The sequence below is a fragment of the Phocoena phocoena genome, chromosome 14, assembly GCF_963924675.1.
Source record: "Phocoena phocoena chromosome 14, mPhoPho1.1, whole genome shotgun sequence".
NCBI classification, from domain to species: Eukaryota; Metazoa; Chordata; class Mammalia; order Artiodactyla; family Phocoenidae; genus Phocoena; species Phocoena phocoena.
The window spans coordinates 13,935,860-13,956,033 of NC_089232.1; the positions used below are offsets into that span (position 1 = coordinate 13,935,860).

General features: G+C 50.3%; 1 protein-coding gene across 1 annotated transcript in view; it reads left to right on the plus strand.

Annotated features, from left to right (window-relative positions):
• Positions 1-20,174, plus strand: part of POLR1A (RNA polymerase I subunit A) — a 75,326-nt gene that overhangs the window by 42,773 nt on the left and 12,379 nt on the right. The window contains exons 15-24 of the mRNA XM_065890976.1: positions 6,448-6,597; positions 7,618-7,801; positions 10,148-10,230; positions 10,335-10,493; positions 12,326-12,424; positions 13,432-13,584; positions 14,853-14,935; positions 16,772-16,937; positions 17,773-17,994; positions 18,909-19,123. Coding sequence (XP_065747048.1) covers positions 6,448-6,597; positions 7,618-7,801; positions 10,148-10,230; positions 10,335-10,493; positions 12,326-12,424; positions 13,432-13,584; positions 14,853-14,935; positions 16,772-16,937; positions 17,773-17,994; positions 18,909-19,123 — 1,514 coding nt within the window. The remainder of the gene's footprint in view (positions 1-6,447; positions 6,598-7,617; positions 7,802-10,147; positions 10,231-10,334; positions 10,494-12,325; positions 12,425-13,431; positions 13,585-14,852; positions 14,936-16,771; positions 16,938-17,772; positions 17,995-18,908; positions 19,124-20,174) is intronic.

Consider the following 20,174-nt stretch of genomic DNA (forward strand, 5'->3'; position numbering starts at 1 on the left):
GGACTCTCAACCACTGCGCCACGAGGGAAGCCCAATATTATGTTTTAAATTTCCTAATTGTTTATGGTTGGTATATAGAAATACAATTAATTTTTGTATATTGTCCTTGATTCAGCAACCTTGCTGATTTCATTTATTAGATCTCTGCCCTTTAAATTCTTTTTAACTATAGAAGTAATGTAAGTTTTTCGTTAAATAAAGAGACAGTAGGGCTTCCTTGGTGGCACAGTGGTTAAGAATCCACCTGCCAATGCAGGGGACATGGCTTCGAGCCCTGGTCCGGGAAGATCCCACACGCCGCGGAGTAGCTAAGCCCGTTTGCCACAACTACTGAGCCTGTGCTCTAGAGCGGGCGAGCCACAGCTACTGAAGCCCACGTGCTCCGCAACAAGAGAAGCCACTGCAATGAGAAGCCCGCACGCACAACAAAGGGTAGCCCCTGCTCTCCACAATCAGAGAAAGCCTGCGGCAGCAATGAAGACCCAATGCAACCAAAAATAATAAATAAATAAAATAAATAAATGTATAAAAATAAATAAATAAAGAGACAGTAATATGAAAGGAAAAAGGAAAAATTTCCTCTCTGTCCAATCCCATTCTTCATGTATGTGCATACTCTCATAGAAAAGAAATAAAAATGGAATCATATTATACCTACTCAGGAGAACCATGAACCGTGATTAAATTTGACATTCAATTTTGAGCTTGTATTTAAGACCACTTCTTTATCCATGATATTCTGGTGCCTGAGGCATGCACTTACCTCATCCTCAGGCACGTTGACCTCAATTTTAACTGGTCTGTAAGAGAGCTTACTTTAATTGAGCCACCAGGTCCTCCAAAGGGAATCTCATTATTTCAGGCAGTTTGTATTTTTAATTTGAACCACCCTAACACACTCCAAATATAGCATGAAGTTTATTTAACTGTTTTCATGTGCTAGGTTGACAGAACCTTTCTTGTAATTGCTTTGTGACATATTTCGTTCACTTAACGATGTATCATGGGGTTCATTCTGTGTCTGTACGTGTAGATTGACTTCATTCTTCTTAACCCATTCTGTGTTGTACCCAATAATATGGATATATATAATTGATTTAACTGTCTCTCTATTGGCAGACATTTAATGAGTGTCCAGTTTTTTTGTTGTGGTGGTTTTTTTGTTTTGTTTTGGTTTTGGCCACGCTGAGTGGCTTGTGGGATCTTAGTTCCCTAACCAGGGATCGAATCCAGGGCCCTGGCAGTGAGAGCGCTGAGTCCTAACCTCTGGACCGCCAGGGAATTTCCTATTGGCAGCCATGTAGATTGTAACCTGGTTTTTTACTATTCTGAACAGTGCTGTGGTGGACACCCACTTGTATCTATACTAGTGTACTTTTCGTTGGTATATATTTTAAATGAATTCCTAAAATTGTGATTGTTGGCTTAAAGGGTATACACATTTCAAAACATTTTTTAAAAAGAAGTCCATTTAATTTTTAGAACATTTTTTAAAGTTCAATACAGGCTTCATATAAATAATTTAAATAATAAATAATTATAATTCTTGTAGATTTTGCCTCCCCTCACAGTTTAAAAGAATGTTGCAGGTATGATCTTTCTTCCCTAGCATAGTTTATAACCAGAAAGTAAATTATGCACTTCTAGAATATTAGTGTAGGTAAGGACCTCAAATCATCTTGTCTGGAATCCTTGTTTTTTTTATTGAAATGTAATTCATACTTACCAGAAAAGTTACCATTTTTGGTAAGTATATAATTCAGTGATTTTTTTTTTCGGTGTATTCTTTATGTTGTACAATCATCACCACTAATTCCAGAACAATTCCATAACCCCCAAAAGAAACTCAGTACCTATTGGCAGTCAGCCCTGATTCCTCCTTCCCCCATTCCCTGGCAATCACTTTCTGTCTCTGTTGATTTGCCTGTTTTGGACATTTCATATACATGGTATCATACAAGTTAGGTATGCTTTTGCAGCTTGTTACTTTTACTTAACATAATGTCTTCAAGATTCATCCATGTCGTAGCATGAACAGTACCTCATTCCTTTTCATGGCTGAATAATATTCCATTGTATGGTTATACCACATTTTGTTTATTCATTTGTCAGTTGATAAATGGAATATTTGGCTCGTTTCCACTTTTCGGCTGTTATAAATAAGGCTGCATTGAGTATTCGTGCACCAGTTTTTATATGAATGTGTACTTTCAATTCTCTTGAATATATAGCTATGAGTGAAATTTCTGGGTCATATGGTAATTCTATGTTTAACATTTTTGAGGAACTACCAAACGTTTTTCCAAAGCAGCTATACAATTTTACATTTCCACCAGCAATGTATGAGTGTTCCAGTTTCTCCACATCCACACTAGCACTTATTTGTCTTTCATTTTTTAAATAACCATCTTAGTGGGTGCAAAGTGGTGTTTCGTTGTGGTTTTCATTTACCTTTCCCTAATGATTAAAAATATTGAGCATCTTTCCATATGCTTTCCATATGCCATTTATAATATCTTCTTTGGAGACATGTCTATTCAAGCCCTCTGCCCATTTATTAATTGGGTTGTTCGTCTTTTTAATTGTTGAGTTCTAACAGTTCTTTATATATTGTGGCTCTTTGTACCATTATATGGGTTGTTTTTTCACTTTCTTGAGAGTGCCCTTTAACACACAAATATTAATTTTGATGAAGTCCTATTTATTGACTTTTTCTTTTGTTGTCACATCTGAGAATCTGTTGCCTAATCCAAGGGTACACAGATTTACAGCTGTGTTTCCATCTAAGAGATTTATGGTTTTAGCCCTTATATGTAGGTCTTTGATCCATTTTGAGTTAATTTTTCTATGTGGTGTGAGGTCGGGGTCCAGCTTCATTCTTTTGCCAGTAGATAACACTGTTGTCTTGGCACCATTTGTTGACAAAACTATTCTTTCTCCATTGAATATTCTTAGCACCCTTGTTAAAAATCAGTTAACCACAGGTGTATGGGTTTATTTTTAGACTCTCATTTCTAGTCTGCTAATCAATATGTCTATTTTTATGCCAATATCATGTCCTAATTACTGTAGCTTTGAAATAAGTTTTAAAATCTGGAAATGTGAGTCCTCCAGCTTTGATCTTTTTCAAGATTGTTTTGGCTATTTGGGGTGCCTTGCATTTCCATATGAATTGTAGGGTCAGCTTGTCACTTGTGTAAAACTGGCAGTTGGAATTTTAACGGGGATTGCATTGAATCTGTAGATCAATTTGGGGAGTGTTGCCATCTTAACAATATGAAGTCTTCCAATCCATGATGTCTCTCCGTTCACTTAGATCTTCTTTAATTTCTTTAAATAGTATGTTATTGTTTTCCACTTAAAAGTTTTGGACTTCTTTGGTTAAATTTATTCCTGAGTATTTTATTCTTCGTGATGTTATTGTACATGGAATTGTTTTCCTAATTTCATTTTCAGATTGTTCATTGTTAATGTGTAGAAATATGGTTGATTTTTTTAAAAACAAATTTATTTGTTTATTTATTTATGGCTGAGTTGGGTCTTTGTTGCTGCGCACGGGCTTCCTCTAGTTGCAGCGAGCAGGGGCTACTCTTCATTGCGGTGCGCGGGCTTCACATTGCAGTGGCTTCTCTTGTTGCAGAGCACGGGCTCTAGGCATGCAGGCTTCATAGTTGCGGCACGCAGGCTCAGTAGTTGTGGCTCGCGGGTTCTAGAGCGCAGGCTCAGTAGTTGTGGCACACGGGCATAGTTGCTCTGCGGCATGTGGGATCTTCCCAGACCAGGGCTCGAACCCATGTCCCCTGCATTGGCAGGCAGATTCTTAACCACTGCACCACCAGAGAAGCCCTATGGTTGATTTTTGAATGTTGATCTTAAATCCTTTAGCTTTGCTGAAGTCATTTAGTAGCTCTAATAATTTTTTGTGGACTCCTTCGGGTTCTCTCTACGTAAGTTTATGTCATCTGCAATTAGAGGTAGTTTTCATTCTTACTCTCCAATCTGAAAGCAGCTTTATTCTTTCCATGCCTGATTGCCCTGGCTAGAACCTCTGTTGAATAGAGTGGCAAGAGCACACATTCTTTTCTTGTTCCTGATCTTAGGCAGAAAGCGTCGTCTTTGCTCACTGAGAATGGTAGATGTAGGGTTTTCATTGATGCCTCCCCTTTATTAGGTTGATGATGTTCCTTCCTATTCCCAGTTTGTTGAGTGTTTTTTATCATGAAAGGGTATTGAGATTGTCAAACGCTTTTACTGCCCCCTTGATTTTACAAATGAGGTGGCAGGTAACATCTCCCTGTCCTTAGATGGTTGGATACATATGTTACCTTTCTCTCAGACTTTCCATCCTGACTGTGCCCAGCTGGCGCTCCCAACTGGGCATGTGACACTGTGGTTGAAGCGCATCTTGTGGTCAGCATCCCAGGGAAGTCACCCTCCTGCCTTTACTCCTCACCCCCTCTCCTGGCGGTGCCAGCCTTGTGAAGCACGGGGGCCATGACCTTCCTGGTCATTTTCTGAGGGATAACAAGGACTGTTGTCTGCTTTCTTTAACGATGCTGTTGCCAGCTGTCCCTGGTTCCCGGAGCACATGCGTGAAAAGACAGCTGCTCCCGTAGCTGCCCCGACCCCATTGTGCACATATAGATACTTCTTTGTAGGGCACAGGCACACAAAGAGCCGTTGATGCCAGCCGATGGCTCCCAGCCCCTCCTCAGCCCTGGACCTGTCTGACCGGTCTGCCTGCCCCCAGCCTGCTGTGTCTTTGGGAATGCGTGCTCTTGGCCTCTGTGGAGCTGACCCGTGGTCATCCCCAGGTACGGCTGCCCCCATATGGCTTCTCTGTGGAGCAGCTGTTTGTGAAATCGCCTCTCTTGGCCTCCTGCTGGCAGTCGTGTATTGAGTGGATGGCCATACTGATGGGCCCAACTGGGCAGGGGAAGGACTCCCCGGCCTTTCAGTAGCCATAATTAATCCCAGTCAAATAAATTTATTTCTGGTATTAGCTACGTAGAAGTGAATTGTGTGGGAGCCATTGGGTGGCCGAGCAGTCACGTCACCAGTGCGCCCTGTGATGGACCTCACACAGAGACAGCGTCCCATGTGCTCCCCACTCAGGACGCCTTAATAACTGCTTCCAAAGTGTCAGTCCTTCTTGTCAGTGTCAGTTGGGAGGCTTATTCTTTGCAATATTTATTTAGCTTCAAAGTCCAGACCAGGAATGTATTTGGAACAGGTGATCCTGCTAAAAGTTAAATCCGAGCACGTCGCTCCTTTGATCAAAACTTTCCAGTTACCTTTCCTTCTCACTCAAACGAAAAGCCTTCTGCCCAAAACGCATGATCTGACCTCTGCAGGGCTCCCTTCTCCTTCGTGGTGAGGCTTTCCCTGCCTGTCTTGTGTAAAATCCCAGGTACTCTCTCCCCCTGCTCTACTCTGGGTCCTCCTTCCCCGCTTTATTTTCCTCCAAACCATGGATCGCCTCGGGATTGGAGGCTCCACTGAGGGCAGAGACTGTTTTATTCATGACTCCCCCAGCGCCTGGCTCAAAGTAAGCCCTCGATGTATAATTGCTGAATGAATGAACCGATCTCATCTCTGTGCTACACGTGAGCAATGCTAAGGCTAAGAGAACGTAACCCTTTGCCCCCCAGCCCACGACCAGTCAGAGATGGAGTGGACCCTGGGACACCCCGTTATCCCCGAAGCTCCACGGCAGCCTGCTTCTCAGTCACATACCTCGGGCCTCCTCTGTGGAGCTCTTCAGAGGGAAGACTCTGGATTCTTAGTCTGTATATCCTTTCCTCCTTGGTGCCCCCTAGAAAGTCAGCACTGTTCTGTGGGAGGACATTACTAACTGTATGTGATAATTGTCATCTCTTTTGATGTGGCCTGAAAATGAGAGAAGGATGCCTCTGACGGGTGTTCTTGGACCTTTGCCTCAGTCCTGGGGCTCACGTGTCAGAGCTGCCTTTCCCTGGCAGAGGGCGGTGTTACGTGCCCCGCCATCTCTCTCAACCCTGCTGTCTTTGTTTTCCCTTTTTTGTTTTCGTTTTTAACCACATACAAATTTAAATCTTTCTCTGCTGTGATGGCACAGCAGTTTATTTTCCTTTTCTTCCTTTGGTCTATTCAAGAACTTGATTTCACGTCTAGGGGATTCTTCACTCTAAGAAGAAGTGAAGTTCTTAGTGGTATGTGTTTGTTTCCAATCCTAAACTCCCTCCTAAGTCATGTAAGCAGAAAAGTAAAAACTGAGATCTTGTCCCACAGACAAGAAACTGTCCCTTTTTTGTTGGTGGTGTTTTTTTGTCTGTTGTTTTCTGCTTCACCTGCAGCTCATCAGAATGGAGCTGTCTGCCTTTCAGGATGAAGAGGGACAGGGGGTCCTAAAAGGGAACGTCTCAGCTTTTCTTCCCTCCATCAGCTTTGTCTTCTTTTTCTTTCCAGGTTGTGTCCACGCTGCTCATCAACGTAATCCCAGAGGATCACGTCCCACTGAACTTGTCAGGAAAGGCGAAGATTGGCGGGAAGGCCTGGGTGAAGGAGTCTCCTCGGCCCGTTCCCGGCTTTAACCCCGACTCCATGTGCGAGTCCCAGGTATGGCTGCCCAGCTGTATGGGTTGGAGACTTCCGGTCCTGGGTTTAGGCAGCTTGATTTGAAATCGAGACAGAGAAATGGAGACATGTGCACAGAAAGAGGAGTCGTGCCTGAAGGGAAGAAGTTGTACCCAAACTGTGTCGACTTCGGTTTTGGAAAGAGTAAGAGTTGACCATTAGCATTTGACTCTCAGTATAAAACTCATAACCAGCACGGAAAGGCTTCTCTGGCAGAAGGCCTCTGAACTTGACTCCGCAAAGCTTGGAAATGCAGACCCTGTGTTTTCCCCTGAGACCCCTGAGAGGCTGAAGATCATTACACTGCTGTGAGGTTTCACACCTCCCAGCTCCATGCTTAGGAACCAGGCCTTGGGGGCAGCCCCAGGGCAGCCAAACCCGGGGGGCACGGTGCTGCTGTAGGAGAGCGACACACTAAAGATTGCCAAGGCCTCTGTGTGCTCTTGGTGGGGGAGTATCCCCAAGGCCCCAGCTCACAAGTGCTTTGTCACAGGGTCTAACACACATCGCATTTGGAACCCAAGCTGCCCCTCTTCTTTCCCTTCCTAGATTATACACTTAATGTGTGTGGCACCGTGCAACTGGAAGTCCTTCCTTGAATTAGCTTCTAATGCTTGAACCCAACTTTATGGAAGTACAAATTCAGGCCTTAAATGATATCCAAAAGGTTGTGTTTTTCTTATTCCCAGGGTACAAGGAAGGGAGTACCTAGGCCAAGGTCACGGTTATGAAGTTTAGACGCTAGGTGTTCTCATTTCCAGTCACAAGGTTTTTGTCAAGGATCCTTGACTTTAAGTCAGTACGGATGGGTGGAAGGAGCACGGGGCATAAGAACACACTGAAATATCTGTGTGTGTGTGTGTGTGTGTGTGTAGTCTTCTTGGCATCAAGGGCTTGAGGCAGGTTACAATAAGGTTAACAAGACACGAGATGGGGTGGGGTTGGGGGCCTCACACAGGAGGCGTTGCCTCCAACCCAGCGTTGGTGGCCGTCCGTCTGCAGGTGATCATCAGGGAAGGGGAGCTGCTCTGCGGGGTGCTGGACAAGGCGCATTACGGGAGCTCCGCCTACGGCCTGGTCCACTGCTGCTACGAGATCTACGGCGGGGAGACCAGCGGCAAGGTTCTCACCTGCCTGGCCCGCCTCTTCACCGCCTACCTGCAGCTCTACAGAGGCTTCACTTTGGGTGAGTGTGGGCAGGTGGCCCTGGCCCCTCCCCTGGCCAGCACGCACACCAGCATGTCTCCCCGGCTCTCCTGGCAGCCTCCAGGGGAACAGCCGGGCTCCTTCGACAAAGGCATCCTCACTCGGCCACCAGCCACACTTCACAGCCTTGCTCCTTCTCAGTGCTTCCCCCGCCCCCCAACCCCATGTTTCTTCACCTAGCACAGAATGACACCCCCCTGCACCGTCATCTCCATTTCCATCTGTCCCTTTCTCAACCCCACCCTTTCTGGTTTTCGGTCCCTGAGACCGATGTTTTCACACTCACACTCACCTCCATTCTCTCTTGCAAGTGCCTTCCCAGAATCCTCCAGTGCAGAATCCTCCACCCTCCGTCTAGGGCCCTTCCTGTTGTCAGAGCTGCCTACACCTCCCGATGCAGCAGGTGAGGTTGGAAACACCATGTTGGGGCAGACCTGTCGGGTGATCCTAAGACAGGAAGAGGAACTCTGGTTTCCTCCCTGGAAATGAGAGCCCGCTGTTCAGGAAGTTAGAAAACATGTGTGCAGATGCCTTCTGTGCCCCGAGCTCATTCAGGGCAGCGTGTCTCCAGGTGCGCAGAGCGGAGTCCAAGCCCTCCGGCAGTTTCCTGTGAGGAGTGGGTGACGGCTGCGTGCTGAACCGGAGCCCCAGTGAGCGTGGGAATCGTCCAGCTGACAAGACCAGCAGCGGTGGGACTGAGACCCCGTGTCCGCGTAGACGTGGGGACGGTGGGCCTGCCGCAGCTGGAGTTGGCTCGTCGGCCTGCAGCGGGGCCTGCGTAATTGTATAATTTATATTAATTGTGGACAAGTCAAAATAATGTAGTACAGGTGTGAAAATAATTTAAAATCACCCAGCATTCAGCTGCCAGGGATAACCACCAATGTCGATTTGATGTGTGTCTTTCTAGACTTGCCAAGTGCAGACACATTCAGAAAAAAGGGGATCCTACACGACCTAGTGTTTTGTAATCTGCCCCCCTCCCTCCAGTTGCAGACGTGTTTTATAAATGTCCTCTTGGGTGAGCAAATATAAACCGACATCCTCAGGTCTGTGGCTACAGACTCTTCTACTTGTGTAGATGTACCGTAGCTTACTTAACCAGTTCCTGTTATGAGACATTTAAGCTCTTTCCTGGTTGTCACGATATTGCTGGGATGAACACCCTTGAGCAAATATCTTTCAAAGCGAAAAGTAGAGGAAGATCCCACACCCAGACAGTGACGAGGATCAAACCTAACAAGCAGCTCTGCTCAGCACACGGTACGAGGAGAAACTGGCCAAAGTGCAAAGACCATCAGGTGCCGAGAGACTGGGAGGGCGCAGGGCCAAGCTGGGCGTCGAGCTCGGAGGGCAGGCTAGCCATGCTGCCTTCTAGCCCTCGCAGCCATGCTGCCTTCTAGCCCTCGCAGCCGGAGGCCGCTGGAGGGACAGCAAGGCGGTCTGGAGCTGACCCCGTGGAAGGGCCCACTTTCATGGTTGTGGCTTCCTCGCAGAGGGACAGTTTCTTTCCCCTCCTGCTCACACAAGTTCTTTAGAGGCTCTCAAGCTTCCAGGACTTTGCATGTGGGAGTCCCAGCCACCTTAGCCCCGCTTTGGAACAGTGCAGCCTTTGTCTCCCTTCCCACTCGGACCTTGGCCGAGGGACTTTGGAGTCCAGTAGCTCTCAGATGTAGACAGAAAATAGTTTATTGAAAGAGAAAGTGGGAAGACTTCTTGCCCAAGGTGAGGAATTCCTCAGCCCTTTGAAGCCAGAAGGACAGGCTTAACTGAAGTGACCCAGGCTTTCCTCCTTCCAGTGCAGTGACGGGGACCCTGCGGTGGTGGTCCCTGTCCCCCAGGCTCGAGCATGTCTGTGTGTGTGCCTGCACTCGCGTTCTCACAACCATATAGGCTGGGCCCTACGCAGTGTGACTCCTGGGAGTCAAAACTAGGATGTCCTCTCCCTCCCTCTCTTCTTCCCTCAAACTCAAGTTTTTCACCCAAAACGTCATCTTCACCTCTAGCCCATCCATCCAACATGTTTTTATTGAATGGAGGGAGTATAGCTGGTGGCTAAGAGCACAAGTTTGGGACGTGGGCTTGGATTTACTCTCTGCTACTGGAACTCTGGGCTCAAGTTCGAGCCTTAAGTTTTGTCATGTGTAAAATGGTAAGCCCGTAAGGGATGGTAGCAGTGTCTTAATGGTGATATGAATGTCACCATCATTGTCCAAGTGCTCCCTGCACGCGTGGCACCATGCTCCGTGCCCTGACCTCACCAAGTTCACAGCCTGGTGAGGAATCAGGCCCGGTAGCATCCAAGCTTGTCTATTTCACTTCACAGGCGTGGAAGACATTTTGGTCAAGCCGAAGGCAGATGTCAGGAGACACAGGATCATTGAAGAGTCCACCCACTGTGGGCCCCAGGTGAGGAGGGCCTGGGTGGCTACTGCCTGCCGCAGAGGGTTGGCTGGGCTCCACACCCTCCTCACTTGGCTGCAGCCTTTGACGTTTTCCTTTTCTCATTCTAGGCTGTCAGGGCTGCGTTAAACCTTCCAGAAGCAGCATCGTGTGATGAGGTCCGAGGGAAGTGGCAGGATGCCCATCTGGGCAAAGACCAGAGGGATTTTAACATGATTGATCTGAAGTTCAAGGAGGAAGTGAATCATTACAGCAATGAAATTAACAAGGTTAGTCCAGCAGTGTGTGCACTTACCGCCACCATTTTGAATGCTGGTTTTTTAAAAAATTACATTTTGATTCTCACTCTGGGCTCTTTGGAGCAATTTGGCTGTTTAATAGCTGACTAGGTGAGATGTGAGGTGGGGCGAGTAGAATTGATCGTTTTGAAAAGCCAAGGGCTTCATTCCCTCACCCCGTTGGGGTCTGGAAAGGTCTTTGATGAATGCTGAGAAAGAAGGCATTGCTCTATTTTTCTTTGTTTCTTTTTTTTTCTTTTTTTTTTTTTTTTTTGACCACGCACAGCTTGTAGGATCTTAGTTCCCCGACCAGGGATTGAACCCAGGTCCTTGGCAGTGAAAACACCGAGTCCTAACTACTGGACCACCAGGGAATTCCCCACTATTTTTCATTTTAAATGTTTGTATTTTGGGGTAACTGCATTAAAGGGGATGGAAGGAAATCTTTCCCAGGGGCCACTGCAGGGCGGAGGGGCAGAATGAAGGATCCAAACCACCAGTGCTGCTTGTATGGGGGACCCAGGGGTGAAGGCCTGGGTTCGAATCCCGGCTCTGCCGCGGACTTGCTGTGAGATCTCGGGCCTTGTGTGATGTGAGCGGTCTGAGCCAGGTGTCCTCCCCCAGGGGGATGGGGATGGGAAGAGCACCTGCCTCGTGGGCTTGCAGGGAGGATTCAGGAGCTAATCTGCAGTGCCCTGGGTGAGGTGAGCGCCCTGCCAGTCCTCCAGGGCCCCTTCCTGCACAGCTGAGAAAGGAGAGGGACGTCCCCGCACAAGCCAGGATGGCAGACCCCGTTCTCTCGCCTTCTCAGCCCAGAGCTGGGGCTCCCAATCCTGCGGCTGGAAGGAGCCGACCTGGCCCTCACCCTACCTCCTGGGCCTTGAGGCCCCACCTGAGGAGGAGGGAGGGAGGCGTGGCCAGTGCCCAACAGAAGTCAGTGTTTGCTCGCAGAGTCCTCTGACTGGCTGTCAGCATCCCCTCAGCTGCCAAGAATGCAGACCTTGTTGGTACAGTTCCGTCCTTGAGAGGTGTTGTTCAGAGGAGCCCTCCAGTACCGTGTGAAAACCAGGCTCAGCTTCTAGGGCTGACTGGGGATGCTGCAGGTGGGGCGTTGTCTCAGAAGCATCTTAGGATTATTTCTTGTTCCTCCATCTCTTCCCATCCACTCTGCCTCTCCTGTGTGGGGCTGGGTCTCTGCAACCCTAGGCAGAAGCTTAGATAGACTCAGAGCTCCCCCCACCTCAGCATCTCCCTGGTCCCCCTGGGGGCTTTGCCAGCATCCGCTGGCCCAGGAGCCAAGGTGAGCCTCCTGCTTGGTACTTGGACAGCATGTTGGGAAACGTGAATGTGACACAGACATTGGTCATCATTGGTACTGTCCAGGGCCAGGCCATGCTCTGCTGGACAGGTTCCCAAGGGCACCACCTTAGGTTTTATTTTTTACCAGCTGCTTTTCAGAATCATGAACTGGAGATGCTGGCCCCTCTGCATCTCCTTTCCGGCTTCCTGGCAGAGGTGTCAAGAGAACGCAGCACCCTGGGCCATCCTCTTATTTTTTTTTTTTTTTCTTTTTTTTAGTTTTCATTGGAGTATAGTTGATTTAAAATGTTGTGTAAGTTTCTGCTTTACTGGGCCATCCTTTAGACTTCTCTCTAGGGCTTCTAGCCAAAGGGTTGCTGCCAGATGAGACTTCTTGCCTCGCGTGGGCTCTGGCGCCTCTCTAGATAAATAGTCTGTGTTGGCTCCTGCATCCTGGATTTACCTTCTGAACCTGGGATTCCCAAGAGGGTGAGTCATGACCAGTGCGTGTGTTCCATCTGCAGGCATGCATGCCTTTCGGCCTGCACAGACCGTTCCCAGAGAACAACTTGCATATGATGGTGCAGTCTGGAGCCAAAGGTTCAACTGTGAATACCATGCAGGTATGAGCCACGGCGGGTGCTGGCTGGTTTGCAGAAGGGTGGGATAGTTGCAGGAGGCACTTTTCAGATTTGTTTCTATTTTTAAAAGGATCCACATTCCGTACAAAATGGGGCAAGTACTGAAAAATACAAAAGTATGTGGAAATCAGTGCAGGTGCTAACCACTGTTAAGTGTTGTAGACAGATACTGACACAAGTATCCAGATACTGACGTGTACCAAACAGATACCTGTTGTAAACTTACATACTGTATGATTATACATAGTCACATTATATATAAACACGGTGTGTGTGTATTTATAATCTTAGCTGAGATCCTGAAATGTTGCACGGTCTGCTTTTTTCATTTAGTGTTACATTGTAGGCATTGTCCTAGAAGTTTCTTAACCTTTAGTTTTTGGCTCATTATGGAGGAGCAATTACTGCAGTGCTATCACAGCATTTTCACAAATTTTAGCAACTTTTAAAAAATATCTTGATGACCTTGAGAGGGTCTCAAGGACCATCTCATTATCTGGTGAGTAGAGAGCAATAGGAATGGGCTTAAAAGGCTGGAGGCCATCGGGAAGCCCTTTTGACTAAATAAAATCCAGACCCGCTGCTCTTCTCCCCCCAGGAACATTAATGCAGTTTTATTCTCTTTTGACCTGAGACTGTTAAAGATCACAGTAAACTGTTTTTTCTGCTATAGTCTCAGTTTCCCTGTGAGGACCTGAGGGTCCTGTCCAAGTATAACACGTGATGCTTCTGAAACGCGGCTGCTTTTACAAACACCGTCCATTTCAACTGAGTCCAAATGCGAAAATTGCCGTCATGGAAAGGAAGACATAGTTATCTTCCTGAAAGGTCAGCTTTCTGGGCTCGTTTAGCAATCTAGGTTGGCCTTCAGGAACTTGGATCCCATGCAGTTTTTCTGGAAGAGCAGGCCCCCTCATCCCCTGCTGGGACAGAGCATCATTTAACGAGCATGTGGGTCTTCAGTTGCCTTTGGGTTTCATTTCTCCCAGATCTCGTGCCTGCTGGGCCAGATCGAACTGGAAGGCCGGAGACCCCCACTGATGGCATCTGGCAAGTCACTGCCCTGCTTCGAGCCGTATGAGTTCACCCCCAGGGCTGGCGGCTTCGTCACTGGCAGATTCCTCACCGGCATCAAGCCTGCTGTACGTAGTTTGGTTTTTCCTTTGGGCTGTTCTCCTCATCTCTTAAGCTCAACAGTAAGAGGCCTGTGACCTTCACCAGCAGCTTTAAGCAGAGACAGCTAAGTAATAAGTGCCATGCTATCCCTGCTTACCCACTAGACCCTGGGGCCTGCAAGGACCAAGAGGACGCAGCCATGTCGTGTTTACCATCATAATGCCAGAGCCCAGCACGGTGCCTAGTGCATCGTGGGTGCTCGGGAGGGATTGCTGATGGGTGGGAAGATGAGTAAGACCAATCCCAGCTCTCCCTCTTCCTGCTCTGCGCCCTTTCTCCCCGGTTCTTCCCTGCATCTGAGGGCAGCTGGGGACGGCGAGGCCCCTCACCAGGGTGCTCTCTGTGGCCAAAAGGAGCATCACAGAGACTTATTTCACAAAGCTTCCCTAAGAGAACCTCCCCTGGCTCCTCCTTGACCTTGGGAAAATTGACCAGCGGTAGCAAATGTCTAGTTTTTCCTCAGTCAGCAACAAAACTCTCCCTTAAGAGAAAGGTTTTCTCCTCACACTTGGCAGAATGGCTTTTCGACTGTTAGTACCTTCTGTTCCCTGGTCTAGTGCGTCTCTGCAAGGACGCCTCTTGTGGTCAGACAGCTAAGTCCAGGTTGTGATGCTCCCAGGGCTCCTCCCTCAGTCCCACATGGACTCTCCAGTGGTCATCCGTGGCCCCTGGCGACGGGTGGTGGAGAGCTGTCGTAGACCAGAGAGTTCTGAACTCTGGTTGCGACCCCTTAGTGCATCATGAAATGATTGACTTCATGGAATGAAACAGAGTCGGGTGGTAAAGAAAGCATCAGAGTGAGGGATGGGGTCATTTCATAGAGTTTTAGCTCGAGTCGTGTTATCTTTTATCGGCTCGTGTGTGTGTGTGTGTAGGTACGTGTTTGCTGCTTACTGTTATAAACCCATTTCTTGTGGAATTTTGGAAAACACTACATGATGAAGCGGCAGTGCCATTTCTGTTTGGAAGATGGGGTGCGTGTGGGGTGTGGGACATGGCACTGAGGACGGACTCCTGGGCATGGGAGCTGGCACTTCTGTTCCATTTGTCCCTCTGTGCTTGGGCAGAATAAGACAGAGGCAACCCCAGGGGAGGGCAGGGGTCCCTGGGGCCGTGGGAGACGTCAGAGCTGCCAGGGGCACTGGCTTGAGCCACCCTTTAGGAAGGGTCCTCACTGCCACCCCTCACTGCCTCACTGCCACACCTGGGACCTGGGTCCCTGCTTCTCCCACAGGAGTTCTTCTTCCACTGCATGGCCGGGCGAGAGGGTCTGGTGGACACGGCTGTGAAGACCAGCCGCTCTGGCTACCTCCAAAGGTAAACAGCACCTGCTCTGCCACCTTTAGGTGGCATCAGCGTTGCAGGTCCATTCACCTCTGTCATTTTTTTCACATTTTCATTGACAATTCACTTAAGATCCCTTTGGATGAAAAAACTTCTAGAAAAAAATGTCCATGGGTGGCCCAAGACAGAAAATAGCCGATATCCTTCCCCTCCTAGAGGATCGGTAAAGTGTGAGCTCAGAGGTTTATAGGAAGGGCCCGTGCGTCAGCGTGTGTGCCTTTCCCTGGGGGAAAGGTCCTGGGTGGTGATGCACTGGTCACCCCGCCCCCGCCCCCGCCCCGGGAGGGCTCTGTGGTTGGGCCAGAGAGGATTCCAGGCCCCTTGGGTCTGGCACTCGGAGCCAGGCCAGTCTCAGTTTTAAGCTTCAACCTCCCACCTGCCCAAACAGGCCAGTCAGAGGAGCTACGTGTTCCCTTTCCTCCCAGAGAGGAGGTTAAACAAGCAGGTCTGGGCTGGTGCGCCCTGAGTTCTTGCATCCGGTGTGGATTACAGGGCCAGATCCACCTGTGAGCAGGGGTTACGCCCCACCTCCATCCTCTTAAATCATTCAAGGATACCTGTGGAGTGTAGAAAAAGCTAGGAATCGAGTGATGACGTGAGTCTGGGGGTGGGGGATCTGTGTCGGGGGCCATCTGAATGCAGGGCAGGGAAGAGGAGGGTGTTGGGGATCCGGGCTGGCATGAAGAGCGGCAGCCACTGGGGCAAAGGGCACAGCCGTCCGCAGGACCCCTCTGCCGGTGGAGGGTCACGGCAGAAAGGGCAAGTGCCTTCCTTCAGACAGGAGGGGCCGTAGGTTGGAAGGCTGCCTCTTGTGGGTGGCGATGGAAAGGGAGAATCCCACGCGGCGAAGACGTGGGGCAACCGGCTGAAATGAACAAGAGGCAGGAGGCGTCAGGCCTGAGTGGCAACACAGTGGCACGGTGGACAGAAAGCAAGACGCTGCAGAGGGGAGAGAGAAAGTTGTGGCTGGCGTGAGGGGGCAGTGGCAGGATAAGCAAGGGGACACGTTCCAGGGAGGGAGCCTGAAGCTCGGGAGAGGCCTGGAGATGCAGCCTCCGGGGCCGTGGCTGGTGCTGAGAGCTGCAGCCCTGTGAGGTGCCTGGTACCTCAGCATCTTCAGCAAAGGGGACCTGGATGCTCAGCTCCAGCCTTGCCAGGCCCTGGGCTGGGTGCCGAGAAGATAGTGCCGAGCTCTGCCCTTGGCGCTCAGGGGACCAGTGGCTCCTAGGAGACCCCCTCTGAATGTGGCAGGAGGAGAAACCAAGGCAGGGTGGCCAGAGAAGTAAGCTAAGGCCAGCACCAGGGCCGCAGAGGCGGGCAGGTTGAGGGCGGCAGCTGACCGCTGGGAGCACTGAGGAAAAAAGGCACCGGGTTAGGGCTGCCACGTCAGCATTTAGTTCCTAAGGTCCCCTTTGTCCCTGACAGTCTCTGGACTAATGGCGTGAGAGAAGCATTGGATGGGGAGACAACCCCGCTGCTTTGCCTGCCTCCTGGGTCTAAGGACACTGGTCCCTGGGGAGCCCTGCCATGCCAGGGAGCGACGGAGCAGGCAGTGGTCCCAGCAGCTGGGGCTGGAGCTGGGAGTCGGGGTCGAGCGGGGCAGCCAACCTCCTCAGGACACGTGGCTGCAGCCCCTGGCCGCGAGGTGCTGTAGCTCAGAGCCTGGGGCACGGGAGCCAGCCTGTCCTGGGGGCTTGCCTGGCTGCAGGACAGCAGTCCCCTTTTCTGCCTTCCATCCGCTCCATCAGAGGCTGCCCTGGGAGGTGGCAAGCCCGGTGGGCGCTGAGCCAGTCAGTGGTCCCTGTACAGGTGCGTCATCAAGCACCTGGAGGGGCTGGTCGTCCAGTATGACCTGACAGTCCGCGACAGCGACGGCAGCGTGGTGCAGTTCCTGTATGGAGAGGACGGCCTGGACATCCCCAAGACACAGTTCCTGCAGCCCAAGCAGTTCCCCTTCCTCGCCAGCAACTGTGAGGTACTGTGCCGGTTCCCCGCGCCTGTGGGTCTTGGGGCGGGGGCCGTGCGGTGGGCCTCCCGCCCTGAGCCTTGCCACTCAGAGTGGCCGCTGAAAACTAGAGTGGGAAGAGTTCAAAAGCACCAGGCGATGCCTTGGAACGCCTGACCTTGTCAGAGCCCCTCCCTCTGTGTGCTTCATCCCGTGAGATGGCAGAGAGGCACGCATACATCTAGAAAAACTGCACCATGTGGGGCATTTGCCTTGTGCCGGGCCCTAAACTAGAGCGCACCATGGCTGCTGTCTCCCTTCCTCCTCCCTGCAGCCTGGGGACGCAGGTGGCCCTCTGCCCATTTTACAGCCAAGGTAGCTGAGTGTCAGGGTTTCAGTGATGAGCTGGTGAGTGGCAGGGCTTGTGTCTGCACCCAGGCCCTCTGACACACAAGCCCGCGGTTTTCATGCCACACCTTACTGCCCCAAGAGCGATCGTCACCGTTAGCTCACCCTGTTTTACAGATTGGGAAACTGAAACTGACATGGCCTGTCCAAGGTCATGAAGCAGGTGGTCGAATTGAAGGTTGTACTCCGGGGTTGGCTCCTTCCCATCCTGGTGCCGTGTTCTGGAGGGACTCTTGAGTGTCATGGTCTCTCCCCCGTGACCTCAGCTCCTGAGACCACCAGCTCCCAAGTCTGATTGGCACAGAGTGAGGGCCCTGGTTAGCAGTGGGCGCTCAGACCCCCCAGGGGCATCCTGAGGGCTCCACACGGGCCACCTCCATCCTGTGAAGTTGTGTGACGTGGCCCTTGTGTTATGCCCTCATCTCTTTGGTTTTGTCTGTGTGGTCTGTTTGTTTAGGTGATAATGAAATCGAAGCACCTCCATGAAGTTTTATCCAGAGCAGATCCCCAGAAAGCTCTCCGCCACTTCAAAGCCATCAAAAAATGGCAAAGCAAGCATTCCAACACCCTGCTGAGAAAAGGCGCCTTCTTGAATTATTCCCAGAAAATTCAAGCAGCTGTGAAAGCCTTGAACCTCGAGGGCGCAAACCAGAACGGCCGCAGCCCTGAGACTCACCAGGTAATGCTGGGGTTCGGTGGGGGGTGGGAGTGGGCGATCAGTCAGGGGTTGAGGGGATGAGGAAGGAGTTGTTTTCCCAGTGGAAGGTACAGTCATGAAATCTGGCTTCATTCAGTGCTGGTCAGGAAACATGGCACTCAAATAGGGATTTAAGGAAGGGAATCTTTACAGAGGTGTGGACAGGGTTCCAGGAAACTAACTAGGGCTGGTAAGTTGGGTTCCCACCTGCCCCCCACAGGCATGAACAGTCACCAGGAGTGGAGAGGGTGGCCGTGGGCAGAGGCCACCTGACAGGAGCCCTCAGTAAAGAGTTCTGGGCTCCGAGATCCATTAGAGAGGGCGGGGGATGAATGCCCAGCCTCACTCTCCTCCCACATCCCCTTCTGCTTCTGGGACCTCCCATCAGCCAAGCACAGCTGGGAGCCAGGAGGCAGGGGAGCGCTTTGAAGCAGTTGCTGTGGGACAGCTTTGGGGCATCGAGCGTGTGAAAGCCTGGGTGGGGGACAAACAGGGATCCAGCACAGTCACCTGGCTTGTGGTGACTGTGTCCTTGTTGACCTGAGACAGCCCTGGCTTTGCCTCTCATCCCAGTAGTATTATTAATAGTGCCCCATTTTACGCTACAAGACACTCAGTTTGGACAGTAACTTAACGTGGTCACCCTGCCTGTGCTTGAAGGGCCAGGACGAATCGCTTGTAGAGTCATGGTAAAGCAGCACGCCCTGGGATGGATTCGGTTTCTCCGTGTTTCAGATGTCAAGATGGCCTTCTCATTGCCGTCAGGTTTCTGTCTCTTTCCCCTGTTCTCATTTGAAGCCAGTGCCTCTGATATGCCTTATCTTACTGGGCATCCCAGGAAGAGAAGCCTATTCCTCGTGTCCTCCAGCATAGCTGAGGCCCATCCTTCGTTTCAGATGTTGAGGATGTGGGCTGAGTTAGATGAGCAGAGCCGGAGGAAATACCAGAAGAAGGCGTCTCCTTGTCCTGACCCCAGTCTGTCTGTCTGGCGCCCAGACACCTACTTTGCATCAGTGTCAGAAACATTTGAAAAGAAGGTGGATGACTACAGTCGCGAGTGGGCAGCTCAAGCAGAGAGGAGTTACGAGAAAGCGGAGCTCTCTCTGGACCGGTAATGACATTGATTGCACAGCACACACAGAGGGGGAATCTGCTCCTCAGGCCCTTCCCCGCCCACTCTGGCAGCCTCCTGGGTTCAAGACCCCAGCAAGAAGGAGGGAAGTGAAACAGAGGGCGCCTTGCAGGCCCTGAGGCCTGTGGGACGGATGAGAGCAGGTAGGCAGGAGTGCGCCCCCCATCTGGGCCACGACGGAGAAGAGCGCTCTTTGGGGACAGAGCCCTGCACAGGTGGCCCCTCTCTTGAGTGTGGTGTGGTGGGCACGGTTATGTGAGAATCAGGGAATCTGGTCAGCAGCTGCCAACCCTGTGAAGCTGGTCAGAAGCTGCCAACCCTTCACTGGTTTGACGTAGTAGGGAGAGAAGACACATCAGGTCAGCAGAAAGTCTGACTTTTGAAAAGAACTTGCATAGAAACGTAGTTCTGTTACCTTCCTCTGTGTTCAAACGTAACGTCCCGTTTAGTCGCTGTTTGTTGAGCCGCTTCCTTGTCCTATGTTCCGGGGTAATACAGTGTTCCTTGGCTGTTCTAAAAGGGCCGGCATTCGTAGGAAGAAGGGTTAGTGAATTACAAAATTGTGGAGCGCGCACATTTCCGATGTAGCCTGTAGCCATTTGCACTAATTAAGAAAGTAAGCACCCCCTTCCCGCCTCCCCCCCCCCCATATCCCCATAATTGCTCAGTGAACCTCTTCCTAGTTTGTACAGAGGGAGGGTTAAGCCCTCTCCAAGCCGTCACAACTACTGGGCAAAAAAAGAATTAACAAAGGGAAACGTGAATAGTGAGCTCACTAGTTCCGTGACATTCTCAGGGTGAACGTGAACAGTCCGAGCATGGACATCTAGAGCTTCAGCTACCCAGCTGGGCTCTGTGCTGTGTCATTTAGGACATTTCAGGGTCACTGGCCGGAATTTAAGGCTTAGAAGGACCATTTGTTTAGGAAGAAACAAGCCCAGAAAGAGGGAGAGGTAACAGGTCCATGTGCCCTGCTGGCGGGTGGCATTGACAGCTCCTGACGGGCAGGTAGTGTCTGCGCCCCTGACTC